Source organism: Neolamprologus brichardi, chromosome 11 (genome assembly GCF_056152115.1).
Source record: "Neolamprologus brichardi isolate AB-2024 chromosome 11, ASM5615211v1, whole genome shotgun sequence".
NCBI classification, from domain to species: Eukaryota; Metazoa; Chordata; class Actinopteri; order Cichliformes; family Cichlidae; genus Neolamprologus; species Neolamprologus brichardi.
In genome coordinates this window covers 13,198,466-13,216,887 of record NC_142114.1, presented here as the reverse complement: position 1 = coordinate 13,216,887, position 18,422 = coordinate 13,198,466, and the positions used below count along the sequence as shown (strand labels likewise).

Genomic DNA, 18,422 nt, shown 5'->3' with positions numbered 1-18,422 from the left:
TTAGGAAAGTTACATGTGACAGACATTTGTGAAATAACTGCTATACAATCTGCAAAGCTGAGTCATAATAATTTTAAATTAAATAGATAAGATTTATTGGATTGTTTTAAACAATTCAGCAATTCAGTTGCTGTGTTCAACAATTCAGTGTGTTATTGAGACAAACTAAATGAAGTCATCTTGAATCAACTCTATAACAGTGGATTTTATGCTATAAGAAGCAAAAATGTGCTTTCTTTGTGCAAGCAAATAAAACAGAGTAACTTGTCATGTTAGATACAGAAACCAGTGTAAAATACCATGCCTTTTTGTAAGTCCAATCCAAATATTTTTCATGGTGGTTGAGAGAGTGGGACCATAAGATTTAGTAAAGGGCGTGGGGGTGGGGGGATTTTCCTTAAGTAGGAGCAGACTTTATCACTCTCCTCCTTTCTAGTGGTGGTCCTTCTCACCTCTTTCCTCTCAGGTTAGATGAAGAAGTTCTGTGTCCGCTCTTCCAATTAGATGGAGGGAGAAAGTCAAAGAAAGAGATAAAGAAAGAACCAAGTCATTATTCAAGTAAGTGCAACTTTTTATTCGCCTTTTTTGTGAAAACTGCAGTTATTGGAATAACTAGCATCCTACTTTCAGGTGTGTTTGTGTGGATGGGATTTTACTCTTATTGTTTATTTGTAGAGTATAATGTTATAATTTTCTGTGTCTTAATGAGTAGAAAGGGTTCTGGTGTTGATTCTTTCCTTGTTTTATTTACAGTGAAAAGGATTTATAAATAGTAGTTTTTGTGAGTGCAGTGGAAAAACAATTAAAAAAAACATTATTGCTAAATTTTTCCTTTTAGTTTTAATCATGGAATCAAAATGAATTCTATCAGTTTTAGAAATAAAGAATATTTATTAATTCAACCAGCACTGAAGCCCATTTAAAAGCAAGGCTGGACGTATTTTCTTTTGTGGTTTTATGAGTTGTGGGTGACGAGCTTTATGTAACCGTCTGTATAGTGAAAGACATACTGTGTCCCACAGTTCTTACAGTAAAGCTCTGTTACCTGGCCACATAGTTTCAGTGGCACACTCTGAATTTCCCACTCAGGTCACCTTTTTCCTTCCTGCTCAGTGTCCAGTGACTTAGACCTTACTTGGTTTGAACAGCAGTCACTTTACGACTGAACACTTGGAACACTTCTGAATATCTGGATGCATGTCTGTGTGAATTTTTACAGCAGCTTTATTGTAAAAAGCACATAACAGAGGTTTGGACATGTTTTCCAGTTATGAGTATTTAGGTATATAGTATATTTATGGTATATATAAGTGGCAAAGCTCAAAGGAAATACTTAAAAGGTCATTTAAATAAATCTGCTTAGTTAGCTCTAAAGCTCAGCTCACAGCATACAGCTTCTGCATTAACACTTTAACACCTGGTGTATCATATCTGATATTTTATTTTTGAGAGTTCTCCATCATATGTGTATTTTCCTCTCTGGAAAAACTTGAAACAATTGAAAAATAGATTTTTAAGCAATAGACTACAAAAAACAAACAACAAAAACAATTAGAATTTTTCAGTAAGTTTGTTTTTCAGGAAAAAAAAATATCTAAAAATCTAAATGTTTTTTGAAACTGAATAGAAAAAGTAAGTAGTTGGAAGCCAGAAATGGACTAGGCCTTTGTCTTGTCAGTTAACCACTTTTTAAATTGCTGCCAGTCTCTGATTAGCCAGTTCTACTGAGGAGCTTTAAGTGTGAATGGGAGCTCTGTGAATGTGATGCTGGTCAGTCCTGTAAAAGATATATGTATGCTCATTAAAGTCCTACTTGGAACTCAAACATCAGCTATAAAATGGCCTACGTTAGTGTTTCCTGCATTCAACTCTGCCATAATTCAGCTCTTTCTTTATTTCTGTCTTCATTTCCAGGTGAGACCTGGCAAAGAAAAAAGCAAAATATAGAAGAAGGAATTCATAGATTTACAGTAACGTAAATTCAGTTCCACTGAAGCAACAGCATCTCTGACCACAGTTGCTGGATCAAAATGTTATTTACTCTAGGACTACTCCTCCTTCTCACCCCATTTCCCTCTATTCAAACCACAACCAATGAGAAGAGAGACTCCACGGGAAGTGATGTGACCAAAGCCAGTGCAGCATTTACCCGTTCAAAACCAAAAACCACTGCTCTCCCTGACAAACAGACCAACCAGCTCACCCTTAAGCCAAATGCCATCAATCAGACAGTTTTACCCACTCCAGCTACCAAGCAAAAATCTCCAACAGCCAATGTTACACTGACCACCAAAGGCAGGCACAGCCCAACAGTAATTCAAACCACTCCGTCAGTGGTAAAGGCTACTACACCCAGAAGCACCCTCTCAAACAAAGACAAGCACACAGTCCCAGTTAACCAGACTAAGTCCCCTAAGTCAGCCTCAGGTGGTGAAGTAAAAGGAAGCAAAGACAAGCATTCCCCCACTGGAATTCTAAATGTTCAGCCAACACCCACAAAGACTGCTTCATCCAGCGGTGCTAAACCCACCAAACACAAACTTCAGCCCTCTGGCAATCAGACTATTCTAATTAGGTCTCCTTCAACTGATCATGGGAATACTGCCAAAGACAGGCCTGCCACCACCATAGTTCAAAATACTCAGTCACCATTTACAAAGTCCACTGCTGCCACAAAAAACAAGCCCGCACCATCTGTCAATCAAACTGTTGTTGCTAGGTCCCCCACCATCAATGACGTGAAGTCCAAGGGCAAGCCTTCTCCCACAAAAGTTCCCACTGTTTTGCCCCCGGAGACTCCAGCAAAGACAACTGACAAAGAAAAGGTCACAACCTCTGCCAATGACACAGTGTTAATCAAAGAATCCAGCAAAGACAAGCCTGCCTCTTCGCAGCCCATCAAAGTGGTTATCAGTGAGGGCTGCGACTCAAGCAACACCAAGGAGCAGGAGCTGAAGCTGAAACCTGGTGCTCCACTCGTGATGACTCATAAGATCAGCTTGTTGCCTGGTGGCTGCAGTGGAGAGTGTGAGGCTGAAATGGCCGAACTGAAGGGGCGTGTGGCTCGGCTCGAAAGAGAGATGTCCTTTCTCAAAGATAAATGTATCATTTTATTATGATTTATTCACCATATTTTATCATTTTAAACACTATTCAGTATAGACAGGATTAAACATTCCTTGTTCTGTTTGTTTCTGCCCAGGTCCGTGCTCTGCAAACTGTCCAAATGACTGTGGCGACAATGGGAAATGTGAGAAGGGTAAATGTATCTGCCACAAAGGATTCATGGGTCTAGACTGCAGTAAGTGTGCACAAGGAGCCGAGTGTAGCAAAATTAAGTGATGTTTGCACTAAAATGAGAAAAAATAAATATTTTTATGTAACCTTTGAATGATTCAGCCTCTCCCTGGGCTTTTCAGAAGCTAGCAAAGGGAGCACCATCCAGCCAACAGTGGAGACTGTAATCCTGCAGGTGAAAAAAGGAAAGGACAGCATTCAGGAGAAAAATACCAAAGCAGAACAAACACTTTTCCAGAAGAATGTGTCTGAGACTGACACTACACCTAAAGAAGCCACTAATGCCAAAGGAGCTGTTGATAAAACACAAGTGAAAGAAGACACCGCTGTGAAGAAAACAACTACTAAAGGTTCTTCAAATCCTGAAAACACCAGTCGCCCAACTGTTGACAAAAGTCTCCCGAAACAAGAGGAAAACAAGAAGGAGGTAACCCGAAAAGGCAAAACAACACCCTCAGCCTCAGAAACCAACATTAAAGACGGGACTGGCAGCAGAACATTTTCAACGTCCGACCATCTGAAAGATGAACCACAAAATAATGCAACACAAAGCAATGTGAAGAAGGTTTCTAAAACTGACACAACCATCTCCAAGGGCACAGGGACAACCAAAACCAAAACAGACAAGGACATTTTGGAGCAGTCCACGAAGGGTGAAAAGAATGTATCTCAGTCATCCGGCCATAAACAAAATAAGACAGGTAAATTAGACACTCTAATTGTGCAGACTGTGGACAAAAAAACTGACAAGACTGGGAAAGGAACACAAATAAATCTGGATATATTGAATCGAACCATTGGAGCTGCATCAGATAAGACTAAATCTCATCATGACAAAACAACTCACCATGACTCAGGGATCAGCATCAAGAGGACTGGAGGATCTGGATTAGGATCTGTGAAGGCTGTAAACATATCTTCCCACAGCTTCACAGTCACGTGGTTAGCACCCCAAGGGATGTTTAAGAACTTCACTGTGATCAGAAGAGAGCCACAGACAGAAGGCGGCGAAGATGGTTACGAGGACTTTGAGGAGGAAGCTCTTCCAGGACAAAAGCCCTCTGCAGCTAGGAACGCAACTGAAGTCTTAGTACAGAGTGAGCGCACCAACACAACCGCCTTCTCCAGGAAAGCTGATGGATCAAAAGTTAAAGCTGACAACAAGAGGATCTCGATGGTGGTCCCGGGTAATGTGCGCTCTGTGGAGTTCAGTAATTTGCGGGCAAACACGCGCTATGTCCTGCATATATATGGTACAGCAGCACAGAGAAGATCAAAGATTCACAGAGTAACTGCAACCACAGGTAATAGCAGCAGGAAAACGTTTATGTATAAGTACATCAATATCTAAGCAAATAATACACTATGTTGTACTTTTTTTCTCTCACTAGGTCCTGAGCCAGCCACAGAGATGGTTTTCAGTAATGTCACAGAGGCTTCTCTCAATGTTTCCTGGTCCAAACCAAAGACAACGTTCACAGGCTTCAGGGTCACATACACCAACATTTTAACAGGTCTGTTAAATACTGCTCATATTGTTTATCTCAGACCAGAGTTATCCAGCATAAAACACTTAATTAATGCCAGCTCAACCCAAGTGAAGGTTAATGTCAGTTTATTAGGAAATGTTCTTAGTGTCTCATTGTGGTGCTTGTTGTCGTCCTGACAGGGGAGAACCGCTTGGTGACAGTGGGCTCTAAGCAGTCTTATGTTGTTCTGTCCAAGCTGTCTGCTGGGTCTTCTTACATAATCACTGTAACTACGACACAAGGCCAATTCCAGAGTGATCCACTCACATCCGTCATCACCACAGGTACAATCTTAGACAAGTTTACTATTATAAAAGGCTACTGTCTTTGTCTTGGAGTGCAAAAATAAAACATAAACACTGTGGATAATATCCGAACTGCAGTGCCCGCCCCTCCAACGCATCTTCAAGTTGTCAATGTGACAGACACCAGAGCTGTGCTGCAGTGGACTCCCAGTCTAGGGAAAGTAGACCGCTTCGTCATCAGCTACGAGTCCTCTAAGAGTGAGTGTGGCCACACTGACATAATGACTAATGAATAAGTGCTTGCGACTAAGCGGAGTGCTCTTATTGCCACAGCTCCTAATGTGACAGTGACCGTGACCTTGTCAGGAAACTCAGTGGAGCACCAGCTGAGAGGCCTGCAGAGAGGCACCCTCTACAGGGTCAAAGTGCTGAGCCAGAAGGACAGTCTACAGAGTATGGCCATCTCAACAACATTTACTACTGCAAATGGTGAGCAAAAGGGTGGGAAAATGAAGTAAAATCATAATCTTAAACAAGAGAGAATAAAATAATTCTTCATGGATGAGCAACCAGAGAGTATGTTTAGTTTTAAGTGAGTAAACTTAAAAAAAGAAAAAAGAAAAACTGCCAAGGGGCTTCTTGTGTCTCTCAGTGGTCAAAGCCAGTGAAGTTGGGGCTCGAAGTGCAGTCATAGCTTGGAGAGCCACCCCTGCCGTTTATCACAGCTACAAAGTGCTCTATCAGGTGGCCGGAGAGGAGACAAAGGTCGGTTGCAATTTTTGATCTTTGGTATACAATAATTAAAGAGAGACCCGACTTTTACAGAATTTCAAAGCTCTGTGTGTGTTACTGTGTTTATATTAGGAGGTGATTCTGGAGCCCACCATCACAGAGTACAAGTTGACTGGGCTTTTGCCCATGTCCCGCTATTTTGTTGTGGTGCAAGGCGAGAGAGATGGACACTATACATCTGTTGTCACCACAGAATTCATCACAGGTATGCATTTTACGTGTTGCAATGTAATCCAATCTTGTGATTACTCTAAAAACTAATTTTCTTTATCTGTTAGGAAAACTGCGCTTCCCTTTCCCTACCGAGTGCTCTCAGGAGCTGCTGAATGGAGCTCTGCACTCAGGAGAGTTGGACATCTACCCTCAAGGACGAGAGGGGCGAGCAGTTAGAGTCTACTGTGACATGGAGACTGATGGAGGCGGCTGGACAGTAAGACAAACTGCAGTCACTTGAATAAAAGTCGAAAATAGACTTTTATTTGGGTTTTAGACAGCAGTCTCTGTGTTTTGCAGGTGTTCCAGAGGAGGATGAATGGAAAAACAGATTTTTTCAGAACATGGAGTGAATACAAAGCTGGCTTTGGAAACCTAAGTGAAGAATTCTGGCTTGGTACAGTATAAAGCCAAACTTCTAATCACTTTATCTAATTCAAAGTGTTTTCTTTTGTTTTCACTACATCTGCTTAAACGGCATGTTTTCTCCCAACTCCCACCAGGAAATGAGCTCCTGCACAACCTGACTAATGTTGGCCCTGTGAGTCTGAGAGTGGATATGCGATATGGAAACCATACCGTCTATGCTCACTACACGAACTTCTCTGTCGATTCAGAGACAAGGCACTATACGCTCACCGTGTCTGGCTACACCGGAACAGCAGGTCCACTTTCAAAAACTGCATTAAAACAAAACAAGTTCAGTTATACCTGAAAATTTGGATCTCAATATCAATGCACTTTTCTGACAGGTGACTCTATGAGGTACCATAACGGTCGTCCATTCTCAACCCGAGACAAGAACCCTGATCCCATGGGGATCCACTGTGCCAAGGCCTACATGGGAGGCTGGTGGTATAAAAACTGTTACAAGGTCAACCTCAATGGTCTTTATGGCATCAACAGTAACAATCAGGTACGACTAATCTCTGCTGATTTCTAAATGTTTTTATCTTTTAAAGCACACTGGCCAAAGAGATTTTCTTTTTCTGTTTCTGCTCTAGGGAATAGTCTGGATAGACTGGAAAGGTAAAGACTCCTCCATTCCCTTCACTGAGATGAAGTTCAGACCCTCCAGGTTCTCCCCTGCAACTCATGGGTAAGGATGGACCAGCCTCCATGAAAACAGAAAATTAAAGCTCCAGAAATTTTCGAGAATCTTCGATCTCACGGTTTCTGTGTCTCTGTCCGAATAAAATAACCTGTAGTTGTTTTGATAGCTGCAGCTGTCAGCTCATTTGATTCAATGCGCAAGTAATTTTCTGATCTGTTTTTATAGCAGACGTAAAAACAAATTTTATTGTAACTTTTGAATTCTGTTCTACTGTTCTGCCTGACTCATTCATTTCAATACAAATGTGTTTTGTGCCCCAAAATTGTATGCCACCCCACTACTACTGTAATTAAACATGCACTGTTTCACTCCATTGGAATAAATGTGGCTAACCTTGGTCTCGTGAGTTTTTATTTCCTGAAAGCAATTTACAATTTCTCACCTCCCTGCGTTCGTCGTGTTACAAGATGAAGAAACACAGGCTTGACAGATTGTAATGTCAACTAAAATGTGTTAACATGCCCTTTAGTGAGTGCAAATCATGTCTAGGCTGTCTTGTGCTGCATTTATCACATCAACAGTCATGCTGACCTAACAAATATTTGGATGTCCTTGATTATAGCGAAAACACCAAACACTGCAAGGGCGTAGATTTGGCATGGACGGAAGGGACATGTCCCCACCAATATCTAGCGATTATTGAATTATTTTTGGTGGGGACAAACTCCCGGCACATCATTTTAGGCTTTGGCCCACATCAGTCTAAAATTGTATGTAACCATGAATAACGTGTTACCATGGCCACCAGGAGAGACTGGACAGTATAGATGTAAAACAAATATGGCAGCAGTTTATATCAGTTAACGAGAGGAGAGGGCATGTGTTTGGTTCCTTCACATAGTGGACATTGAGTTGTTGTTGGGGCACCAGTAGTCCATGTCTGTTGCTGTAACAGTAGTTCATGTTTAGAGTAAAACATCCCAGCTCACTGACTTGATAGGGGCAATAGTGCCTAAAATGTTGCATAATTTTGCTAAGAGATCTGTTACTTTGTGGTAATCTTAGATGAGTAGTTTTATGGACAAAAACCACCAGGTCATTCAGTGTTCCCTTAGTGCTAATGTATCAGAGATGTTGGTGTACTATAACTGAAGTAATGTTGTTAAGTCCTTAAAGTCATATTCTTTTATTGTCATGACTGTATTTGAAGCTATTTTTACTTTTGTATGATACCTGATTTATATGGAATATGGCTGAAGTAAACTAAAGTCTAAAATACTTAGTCAATCATTTGTTTAATAGTAACTTAACATTATATAATTCACATATAAAACTATGAATTGTAATTTTAAATGGTTTAAAAGCATGTAGAATAGCATATGTAGGCAAGTATATCTCTCCTTTTTTTTTATCAAGAAGCAAAGACGAAAAGGAAAAAAAAAAAGAAACAGGGCAGGGTTCGGTGGTTGAATCATCCGTCCCCACCAATGCCACAACCAAATCTACACCCTTGAAACACTGTATCAAGCTGACAGGCTTTAAGACCTGTGAGAGGACTATAAATGTTCAGGGCTGCATGTTGACCACAGCGAGAAGACTCTTAAGTGATAATGGAAATATCAATAGTCAGTGTGGGAGCTGTGTTCCTGGTTGTACTGCTGTTCATGGTGCTGAATCGGATTTCTGGTCAGAAACACAAAGATGTTCAGGAAAATCATAAGGGAAGTAAGTCAAGTTGAGTATGTATTCACGGTCTTTTTATAGTATATGGTTTTGATGGTTGCAATAAATAATTAAATAATTAAATTAAAAATATGAAGACATACAAAACTGAAACTGGTTGTTATTCTATATTGTTTGCACCTGTCCATTTTACTTTGTCTTTTCTAATTCTGTGTAGGAGATGATTCTAGATTTCTGGACCAGTTTCTTCCCTGCTCCTCATCTCTTTCACTCCCGGGCCCTCCCGGCCACTTTCTCATTGGTAATATGATGGAGCTGAAACACGATCATCTACCAATTCACCTCACAAATTTGGCACAGCGCTATGGAAGCATTTATCGCCTTAAATGCGGAACAACAAGTAATGATCCATTCATTGATAAAGGTTGACATTTTTAGTAAAGTTCAGATTGCATAACACCAAAACACTGCACTTATAATCGTGTTGTTTCAGCTATGGTAGTGCTGAACAGCAGCAAAGTCATAAGAGAAGCACTGGTGAAGAAATGGTGTGACTTTGCTGGGAGACCGATCTCATACACAGGTAAAGAGTTCAGTTCAGTGCACTGGGCTGCGTAGTTATCATATGATATCATGAGCCTGACTCACTTCTTTCAGGTGATATTGTGTCTGGGGGAGGTTGCAACATATCTTTAGGTGACTATACTGAAAAGTGGAGGGCACAACATCGCCTTGTCCATAGTTCTCTGCAGCGTTGCTGCAAAAAGTCTTTGCATGATGTCATTGAGAGACAAGCGCTGCATCTGTTAAAGGTACAGTTAAAAAAAGCTGGTAAACAAGATTTTAGAAGGAAGACTTTGCAAACCAAATGCTCAGGATAAAGCACGGGTTGTTCACTGTTTAGGTTTTGATGGGCTATAAAGGCCGTGCTGTAGATCTGTCAGAGGATTTTACTGTGGCGGCCAGTAATGTCATCACCACTATGGCTTTCGGAATAGAAGTGAGTATTCTTTTCCCCCCTAATTCTGTTTGTACCTGTTTGTGTAAAAGGTGCTGTTCATGTCACCCTCTTAGAAAAGGTACATTCATAACGTTCTGTTAATCAGGAAGTGAAACTCTTGAGGATAAGCATGACAACATCTCGTTCCCTCCGTTTTTGGACAGTGTGTCTCATTACATTCTGTCTTGTAGTATGACAAGAGCTCATCGGAGCTGCAGGAGTTGCACAGATGTCTCAATGAGATTGTTGCTCTGTGGGGCTCCGCTTGGATATCAGCCCTGGACTCTTTCCCACTGCTTAGAGTAAATATTCACCATTTAGACTATTGGTCAAATAAATAAAACCAGTACCATGTTGTGAAAATAATTTCATGTCATTTGTTCTCTCAAAGAAATTACCCAATCCTGTTTTTGCCCATCTTCTGAAAGAGGTGGTCAGGAGAGACAAAATCATAGGAAGACATCTCAACAATTACAAGGTTAGTAATGTAAGATGATAAGAAAATAATGGTCTCGTGAATTTAAATCATTCAGATCACAAGACAAAGAAAATACTTGCTGTGATTTTGTGAAACCAAAAACAAAATCATACAAGTTATTTTAAAAAAATCCCAAAGAACTCTCTTTTAATCTACTTTTGCTATTTATTTGAGCAGTCACAGGACAAAAAAAATCAGGATGTCATCACAGGATCCCTCCTCCAGGGACTTGACAATCAGAACACAGAAGACAAAGCGGTGCGTACATACACTGAATAGCAGGAGAGATAGTGGACTGCTTTCCTTAATAAATCACCTGAAGTCCCAATAATTTTACAAACTATGATGATAGAGCAAACTTAGTTCAAGATCACAATTAGAAGTGAAAACATGCAACACTGTAAAAGTATTAAATTACATGTCTTCATGTTCCCAGCTGCTAACAGATATTCATGTTCACATGGCAACAGTGGACCTTCTTATCGGGGGAACAGAGACTACTGCGGCCTGGCTAAACTGGATGGTGGCCTTCCTCCTGCACAGACCAGAGGCACTGGGAATTTTTATCAAAAAAAAAAAAGTTAAAACAAAAAACATGTTTTTGTTTTTTTATGCATCCTTTCTAATGTCATCTACAGGTGCAGGAGTTGGTATATGAGGAGCTGTGCACAGTATTGGAGGGCCGATACCCTAAATACAGCGACAGACACAGACTTCCTGTCCTCTGCTCTCTGATCAGTGAGGTGCTCAGGCTCAGGCCAGTCGCCCCTTTGGCAGTACCACACAGAGCCATCAGAGACAGCAGGTCAGCCTGCACATAATAAATAGCAGGAACTACACAACACACAATAAGCACTACTGACTAAGTACCTGTGTGTGTATGTGTGTGTGTGTGTGTGTAGATAGGGGTGTGTACACACATGTACCATGTTTACATATCTTTGTGGGGACCAAAAATTTGAAGTTTTCTATACTTGTGCGGACCAACAGCCCTTATGGGGACAAAATCCATGTCCCCACGGGTTTGAAGCCATTTTTTAGGATCAAAATGTGATTTTAGTATCAGGCACTCGTTCCGTTCATTTTTGATGGTTAGGGTCAGGGTAAGCGGCTAGTGAAAGCATTATGTCAATTAGATGTCTCCACAAAGATAAAACACAACTGTCTTTGTGTGTGCGTGTGTGTTTATGTGTGAGATATATGTGCTAGTACAGCCTGACTGAGGTCTCCAGATTTCCCACAGTCTCACATTTCTCCAAAGGGAGTGGTTTTAATTAATGAAGTATGCTGGAATGTGATGCTGGAAGTATGAGGAATTGCAACATTTGGCACCGCTCTTCCTCCAAGATCAGACTTATGAAGAGACATCCACTTGAATTACCTTTCGAAAAATGTAATTTATTAAAACAACAAGCACCAGCATTGTTTATATATGTAATTGTGCAGAAAGAAGATGTGTAGACATTATTTAAATTACACAGGTATACCCGAAACCTGAAAAAACAACAACAAAAAAAACCAACACATACACATTTTCTGCTGTTGCCCTGTTATGTATGTGTGTTGCTTGATACTTGGCATTAAGACAAATATATGACTCCTCCTCATGTTTAGCATTGCAGGTTATTTCATCCCTAAGAACACAGTCATCATTCCTAATCTTTTTGGAGCACATCATGATCCTGAAGTTTGGCCTGACCCATACAGCTTCAAACCAGGTACTGTCCCAAACGCTGTGTGATTTGTGTTCATTTCACTTGGCTCAGAAGAGTTCAAATAAAGTATTGACACTCTCTCTTTCAGAGCGCTTTCTGAATGAAGGAGGAGGAAGCGGAGGCGGCTCCACCCGTGACCTGATCCCTTTTGGAGGGGGGGCTCGGCTCTGCCTGGGAGAGTCTGTGGCCAAAATGGAGCTTTTTCTGGTCAGTGCCTACTTGCTGAGAGATTTTCAGTTCCTCCTGCCTGAGAGCGAGACCTCACTGCCTGATCTGAGAGGAGTTGCCAGTGTTGTGCTTAAAATCAAGTCCTATGAAGTTGTAGCACGTCCAAGACCTGTGACTAATCCCTGAGCTGCAGTGGGTGTATTGCTGACTTGTTGTTTGCGTTGGCCATGTATGTGCAAATTTATGTTTCACATATTTACATTTTCTCTTCTTATTCTTATTCATTCCTACACTTTATTATCAAAGTTATTTGTTCCACCAGCACTGAATAAAATGTCCAAACCAAAGTTTTTATTTCTTCAGTGGCAATAACCCAGACAAGAGGTGACCACTCTTGCAAAATTAAAACAAACACTGCAGTCAGAAATGTCCCGTTCAACTGCAGTCACAAGCAGCTTTATTAACTATGCAAAAAATATCAGATAATTAAAAATATATATATGGTGGTCCGACTAAAAAATTCAGCTTATCAGTTAATCGGCTATAGTAAGTAATCTACCCAGTAGTACATTTACTACCCCGTTCACTGAGCAAGACAAAGGCCTACTCCACACCTGGTGCACAGCCTTCTAAGCACCTCCCACTAATACGCCCACTATTCTCATTCATCTTGCAGGGATCTGGACATTCCCATACACTACATAACACATAGAAAACTCCACTGACTCTTAAAAATGCCACACAGTGGCATTATGGTATGGGATAAGTCCAGTTTCTCCTCAGTGCTGGGTTACAGGCGTATCTGCTGTTTGGGTTTTCATCATCAATAGCCTACTCATGATGAAAAGGAATGTAAAAGTTCTTATTTGAAACAAAATAGTAAAAAAAAAAAAAAAAGAAAAAAAGAAAATAGTAACCCACATGTAAAACACACAGCAGTCACGACAGTTAAAGTGACTGTAGAAGAGTCAACATAAATAACTCAAGTAAAAATAACTCATCTCTTATGACTCATTGTCATGAGTGAAAAGTGAGGTTCATGTGTCATTTCGTGCAACTGAATGGGTTTGTGGTGTAACGGGAAAGTTAAAAAATGAGAAGTTAATGAAGCTTTCTCTGGCAAGTAATTAAAGTACATGCTGCATTACGGCCCTGTCCTTTATTAAGATCATTAACTGCTCACACCTGCATGGGTTTAAGTTTTGTCCATTTTGTGGCAGAAAGTTAAAAAATCTTTCTTTTTTTTTAAAATATATATTTTTTTATAATTTACAACATCCAACTTCGATAGCTAGGGATTGGACTGCCAGGGTCTCTCTTCTTGAATGCCACCCAGCACACACTGCACCTGACTCTACGTCACCTTCTGGGTTGTGGGCCTATACGAGGGTAGCCCTTTATCCTGGGCAGGGTAAACTGTCCCCAGATCTGACCAATCAGACTACTGCATTTGGCAACAAGTGCACTCATAGCTCAAAAACGGTACTGAAACTACAAATACCTCAGACACATAGTAAAACATAGCTCCAGCTCAATTAACTGAACTGAGTTTAAAGAAACCCTCAGTCATCCTGAAATATGTATGAAAGCCACCACAGACAGAAGGTGCTTCGATGACATCAAAGAAGTGATGCACAGCCCACCGTATGCATGAATTACTGTACTGTTGCATCTTCATGCAACCTTTGTTCTTGATTCAACTGATGAAAATGATTGCTTTCCCCAGCTCTGCAAACACATGCCTGTAAGTATCCTCCTAATCATTCTGATAGTGGTGGGAGGATTCTACATTTACATCAAGAGGAAGCGCAACAAGGATCTGGGGAATAAATCAGATTTATTTTGGATCTGGAGGTTGAATACTTCCACAATGACCACAATGTTTTCCTTCTTGGTCTGCAGCTAATGATCAGCCCAGTACTGAAATGGTAAGATACCAGGATCATGCCGAGTCAAGCTCACTTATTTCACTAATGTTGGTGCTCTTCTCCTCAGACTCATGTGTACGAGGTCGTTCAGGATGATCGTAATGAGGAACAACAACAGCAACTACATTTAAAAAGAGAAGCAGCCACTGCAACAACCACTTTTTATAATTTATTACAAGCTGTGAACTAGAGTGAAACCACATGCTATTCCAAGAAACAGAAATGCACAGTAAATCAACTCCTCCTTTGCCAGACATGCATGCAAGATGTTTTAAAGTAAATTAAAACATGTATGATTACATTGTAATCAATTTTGAAAAACACATTTTATTTCAATAATATGGTTTTTAAATTATTCATTTTTAAATTTTATTTTACACACTCAGTCAAACTACACAGCAAAGATGAGATAACCTTTGAGGAAAATCTTCTTTAGCTTGAAAATGGCTAATATTGGACTGCAGTAAAAGAGAGAAATTATTTTTTGCGACAGGCTAAGATTTGAAAATCATAATCAATTGAGAAAACAAGGAATGATACCACTAACAAGTAACCAAGATTACATCTGGCATTGGGTACAGACTGTTGACAAGCTGGCTTGGATTATCTGTGAAAAAGAAAAAGGTTCAAGTCAAGTGTTGAACAGAAAGGCATCAAAGAGGCTAAAAAAGTGCAGTAAGAAGAGAGTTGGCACTCACTCCCCAGAGGCGCAACAATTTCATATGTAGACATACAATTACCTGAATAACAAGAAAACACAGAACTATTTAAACAACTCAACACTACATTAAGTTAGTATGATAGTGTAATAGCTGTAACTTCTGTCGGTGCTGTGCTTTTTTGGAAACCAAATTTCCCAGAGGAACCCACCCGAGGGATTAATAAAGTTTTATCTTATCTTTTCTTATCTTATCTTATCTTATCTTATATTATCTTAATAATTTCAATTCAATTCAATTCAATTTTATTTATATATCGCCAAAACACAACAACAGTCACCTCAAGGTGCTTTATATTGCACAGTAGATCCTACAATAATAGATACAGAGAAAAACCCAACAATCATATGACCCCCTATGAGCAAGCACTTTGGCGACAGTGGGAAGGAAAAACTCCCTTTTAACAGGAAGAAACCTCCAGCAGAACCAGGCTCAGGGAGGGGCGGCCATCTGCTGGGACCAATTGGGGTGAGAGAAGGAAGACAGGATAAGACATGCTCTGGAAGAGAGACAGAGATTAATAACAGATATGATTCAATGCAGAGAGGTCTGCTAACACATAGTGGTTGTGTCCAAATTCATGGGCTGTATCCTCCTGAGGACCCGGCCTTCGCGGTCTATGTGGGCCGGGTCCTCAGAAGGTCGGGTAGGCCGGAAGTAAACGGCTGGGGAAATTGGACGGTCTAGCCTTCTGATTTGCGTCACCGCTGTCTCGGTGGAGTTTAATGAACTCCGCCGTCTGCTCCTTGCTATCTAAAATATAACAGGACACTGGCGTAAATTCTCGACCGTCTCACACTTCTGTTTAATCAGTTTTCTGTTTGACGTTTATTCAGCTGTGTGAAAACTAGGACTTTAATCTCAGCCAAACCGATTTACTCAGGAACAAATCAAACAGTGAAAAAAGCCCAACAATAACATTTTTAGGTTGTCTAAGTGACTTATATATCACGTTTAACCTGAGTAGACTGCGGTGATCTGAAAATGATGTGCCGGGAGTTGTGCCGTTCTCGGCGGCTCCAGTGACCCTCGAGCTCTCGGCTAGCTATCGAGCTGGTGGGTAGCAGACGTCTCCGAAAACCTCGAAGCACTTTTGCAAATATGTGATATCTTGATAAACCGAGCAGATATTTGATGTTTACACAGCTACTTTCTCACCTGAAAATATGTTAAAACTTTATTTTGTGACCCAGAAAGATTAGTATGAGTAATTTTAAAACTTAGTAGCGGAGCATTGGTAAAACTTAGGAGCATTGTTGGAAACTGGAGTTTGGCTGGGCCGCGCTATGAATTCTGGGATATGGTAGGCCACGAAGGACACACCCGACCCATCCTTCAAATTCGGGGAAAAGGAGGACACATTTGTCGGCTGCATTTGGAGGAGTCTACAAATTTGGACAGCCTTCGTTGCGTCACTGTGATGTAATCGGTCTACAAAGGTGGCCTCAGGAGGATGCAGCCCATGAATTTGGACACGACCAGTGAGTGAGAAAGGTGACTGGAAAGGAAAAACTCAATGCATCATGGGAATCTGCCAGCAGCCTACGTCTATTGTAGCATAACTAAGGGAGGATTCAGGGTCACCTGGTCCAGCCCTAACTATATGCTTTAGCGAAAAGGAAAGTTTTAAGCCTAATCTTAAAGTAGAGATAGTGTCTGTCTCCCGAATCCAAACTGGAAGCTGGTTCCACAGAAGAGGGGCCTGAAAACTGAAGGCTTTGCCTCCCATTCTACTTTTAAATACTCTAGGAACAACAAGTAGGCCTGCAGAGCGAGAGTAAAGTGCTCTAATAGGGTGATATGGTACTACAAGGTCATTAAGATAAGATGGGGCCTGATTATTTAAGAAATTCAATTCTGGATTTAACAGGAAGCCAATGAAGGGAAGCCAAAACAGGAGAAATATGCTCTCTCTTTCTAGTCGCTGTCAGTACTCTTGCTGCAGCATTTTGGATTAGCTGAAGGCTTTTCAGTGAGTTTTTAGGACATCCTGATAATAATGAATTACAGTTGTCCAGCCTGGAAGCAATGAATGCATGAACTAGTTTTTCAGCATCACTCTGAGACAGGATATTTCTAATTTTAGAGATGTTGCACAAATGGAAGAAAGCAGTCTTACATATTTGTTTAATATGTGCGTTGAAGGACATGTCCTGGTCAAAAGACATGAGACTTTCAACTCTTTCATAAGAATGAAAGTGTTGAAAGTCAGATCAATCCAAAAAGGTGCCTCTAGTGTAACTGTGTGATTCTCCGGGTTTTGCATAAAATGGAACAGCTAGTGAAGAGATAAAGATCAGTCACACACAGGCCTTTTTATTTTTGCTTCCACTTATTTTCATTTCCATGACGTGACACAGAAGTCTCGACTTGAAACTATAACCAGTCATTTGGTTGTTCTTTACCTTATTATGCGATCCATAACTGCCAGTTTTGCTGCATAAGCCACAAAACTGGCCCAATAAATACAATTAATCATTGCACTTGTAGTTAAAGTTGGGAGAGGAAAATAATAACAGAGAGTTCCTACGGAGAAATTTAAAAAAAAAAAAAAAAAAAAAGCAAACAACTGACAAATAATCAGTTGCTTATTTTTTGTTTTTGTACAGAAAGATAATTTGCAAAGATAAGAAAACGTAAGAATATAAACTACACACACACATGAAACCTGGAAAAATAGCATATTTCTATTTAAATGAACAGAGAATTGTCTGACGTACACATTTTCTAATGTTGTTAAGTTGCTTATTAACACTGTTTTTAGTTGGCCTCATGACAAATATTTGACTTCTCCTCATGTTTAGCATTGCAGGTTATTTCATCCCTAAGAACACAGTCATCATTCCTAATCTTTTTGGAGCACATCATGATCCTGAAGTTTGGCCTGACCCATACAGCTTCAAACCAGGTACTGTCCCAAACGCTGTGTGATTTGTGTTCATTTCACTTGGCTCAGAAGAGTTCAAATAAAGTATTGACACTCTCTCTTTCAGAGCGCTTTCTGAAAGAAGGGGGAGGAAGCGGAGGCGGCTCCACCCGTGACCTGATCCCTTTTGGAGGGGGGGCTCGGCTCTGCCTGGGAGAGTCTGTGGCCAAAATGGAGCTTTTTCTGTTCAGTGCCTACTTGCTGAGAGATTTTCAGTTCCTCCTGCCTGAGAGCGAGACCTCACTGCCTGATCTGAGAGGAGTTGCCAGTGTTGTGCTTAAAATCAAGTCCTATGAAGTTGTTGCACGTCCAAGACCTGTGACTAATCCCTGAGCTGCAGTGGGTGTATTGCTGACTTGTTGTTTGCGTTGGCCATGTATGTGCAAATTTATGTTTCACATATTTACATTTTCTCTTCTTATTCTTATTCATTCCTACACTTTATTATCAAAGTTATTTGTTCCACCAGCACTGAATAAAATGTCCAAACCAAAGTTTTTATTTCTTCATTGGCAATGCACAGAATAACTGTACTGTTGGTGCTTATTAATGTTCACCAGTAGTGGAGGGAAATTGCAACAATGATCATATAAGTAATCATATTTTTGCAAAATGAAAAACTAAAGTAAGAGGAGTAAAAAATCGTAAAAATGAATGCTGTCAATGTATCTACGG

General features: G+C 40.4%; 2 protein-coding genes across 4 annotated transcripts; both read left to right on the top strand.

Moving 5' to 3' along the window:
- The first annotated feature begins 441 nt into the window (after nucleotides 1–441).
- On the top strand, nucleotides 442–7,325 carry tnxba (tenascin XBa). Of its 2 annotated transcripts, none has more exons than XM_035912327.2 (15): nucleotides 442–558; nucleotides 1,915–3,102; nucleotides 3,203–3,301; nucleotides 3,423–4,601; nucleotides 4,689–4,811; nucleotides 4,967–5,110; nucleotides 5,210–5,329; nucleotides 5,405–5,560; nucleotides 5,724–5,836; nucleotides 5,936–6,068; nucleotides 6,142–6,293; nucleotides 6,377–6,473; nucleotides 6,580–6,741; nucleotides 6,829–6,992; nucleotides 7,081–7,325. In XM_035912327.2, exons 2-15 carry the CDS (start codon nucleotides 2,031–2,033, stop codon nucleotides 7,177–7,179), a joined length of 3,813 nt encoding a protein of 1,270 aa, XP_035768220.2. In that variant the 5' UTR covers nucleotides 442–558; nucleotides 1,915–2,030; the 3' UTR covers nucleotides 7,180–7,325. The 2 variants fall into 2 exon arrangements, with proteins under 2 accessions (XP_035768220.2, XP_035768219.2); XM_035912326.2 differs by having other exon boundaries at nucleotides 3,420–4,601.
- A 1,415-nt stretch (nucleotides 7,326–8,740) lies between these two features.
- Nucleotides 8,741–18,080, top strand: cyp21a2 (cytochrome P450, family 21, subfamily A, polypeptide 2). Of its 2 annotated transcripts, none has more exons than XM_087847769.1 (12): nucleotides 8,741–8,855; nucleotides 9,031–9,213; nucleotides 9,307–9,396; nucleotides 9,471–9,625; nucleotides 9,718–9,813; nucleotides 10,005–10,115; nucleotides 10,205–10,291; nucleotides 10,469–10,549; nucleotides 10,728–10,841; nucleotides 10,930–11,096; nucleotides 11,906–12,009; nucleotides 17,815–18,080. In XM_087847769.1, exons 1-12 carry the CDS (start codon nucleotides 8,741–8,743, stop codon nucleotides 18,078–18,080), a joined length of 1,569 nt encoding a protein of 522 aa, XP_087703895.1. The 2 variants fall into 2 exon arrangements, with proteins under 2 accessions (XP_087703895.1, XP_006801499.2); XM_006801436.3 differs by lacking the exon at nucleotides 17,815–18,080 and adding an exon at nucleotides 12,095–12,508.
- Nucleotides 18,081–18,422: the final 342 nt, after the last annotated feature.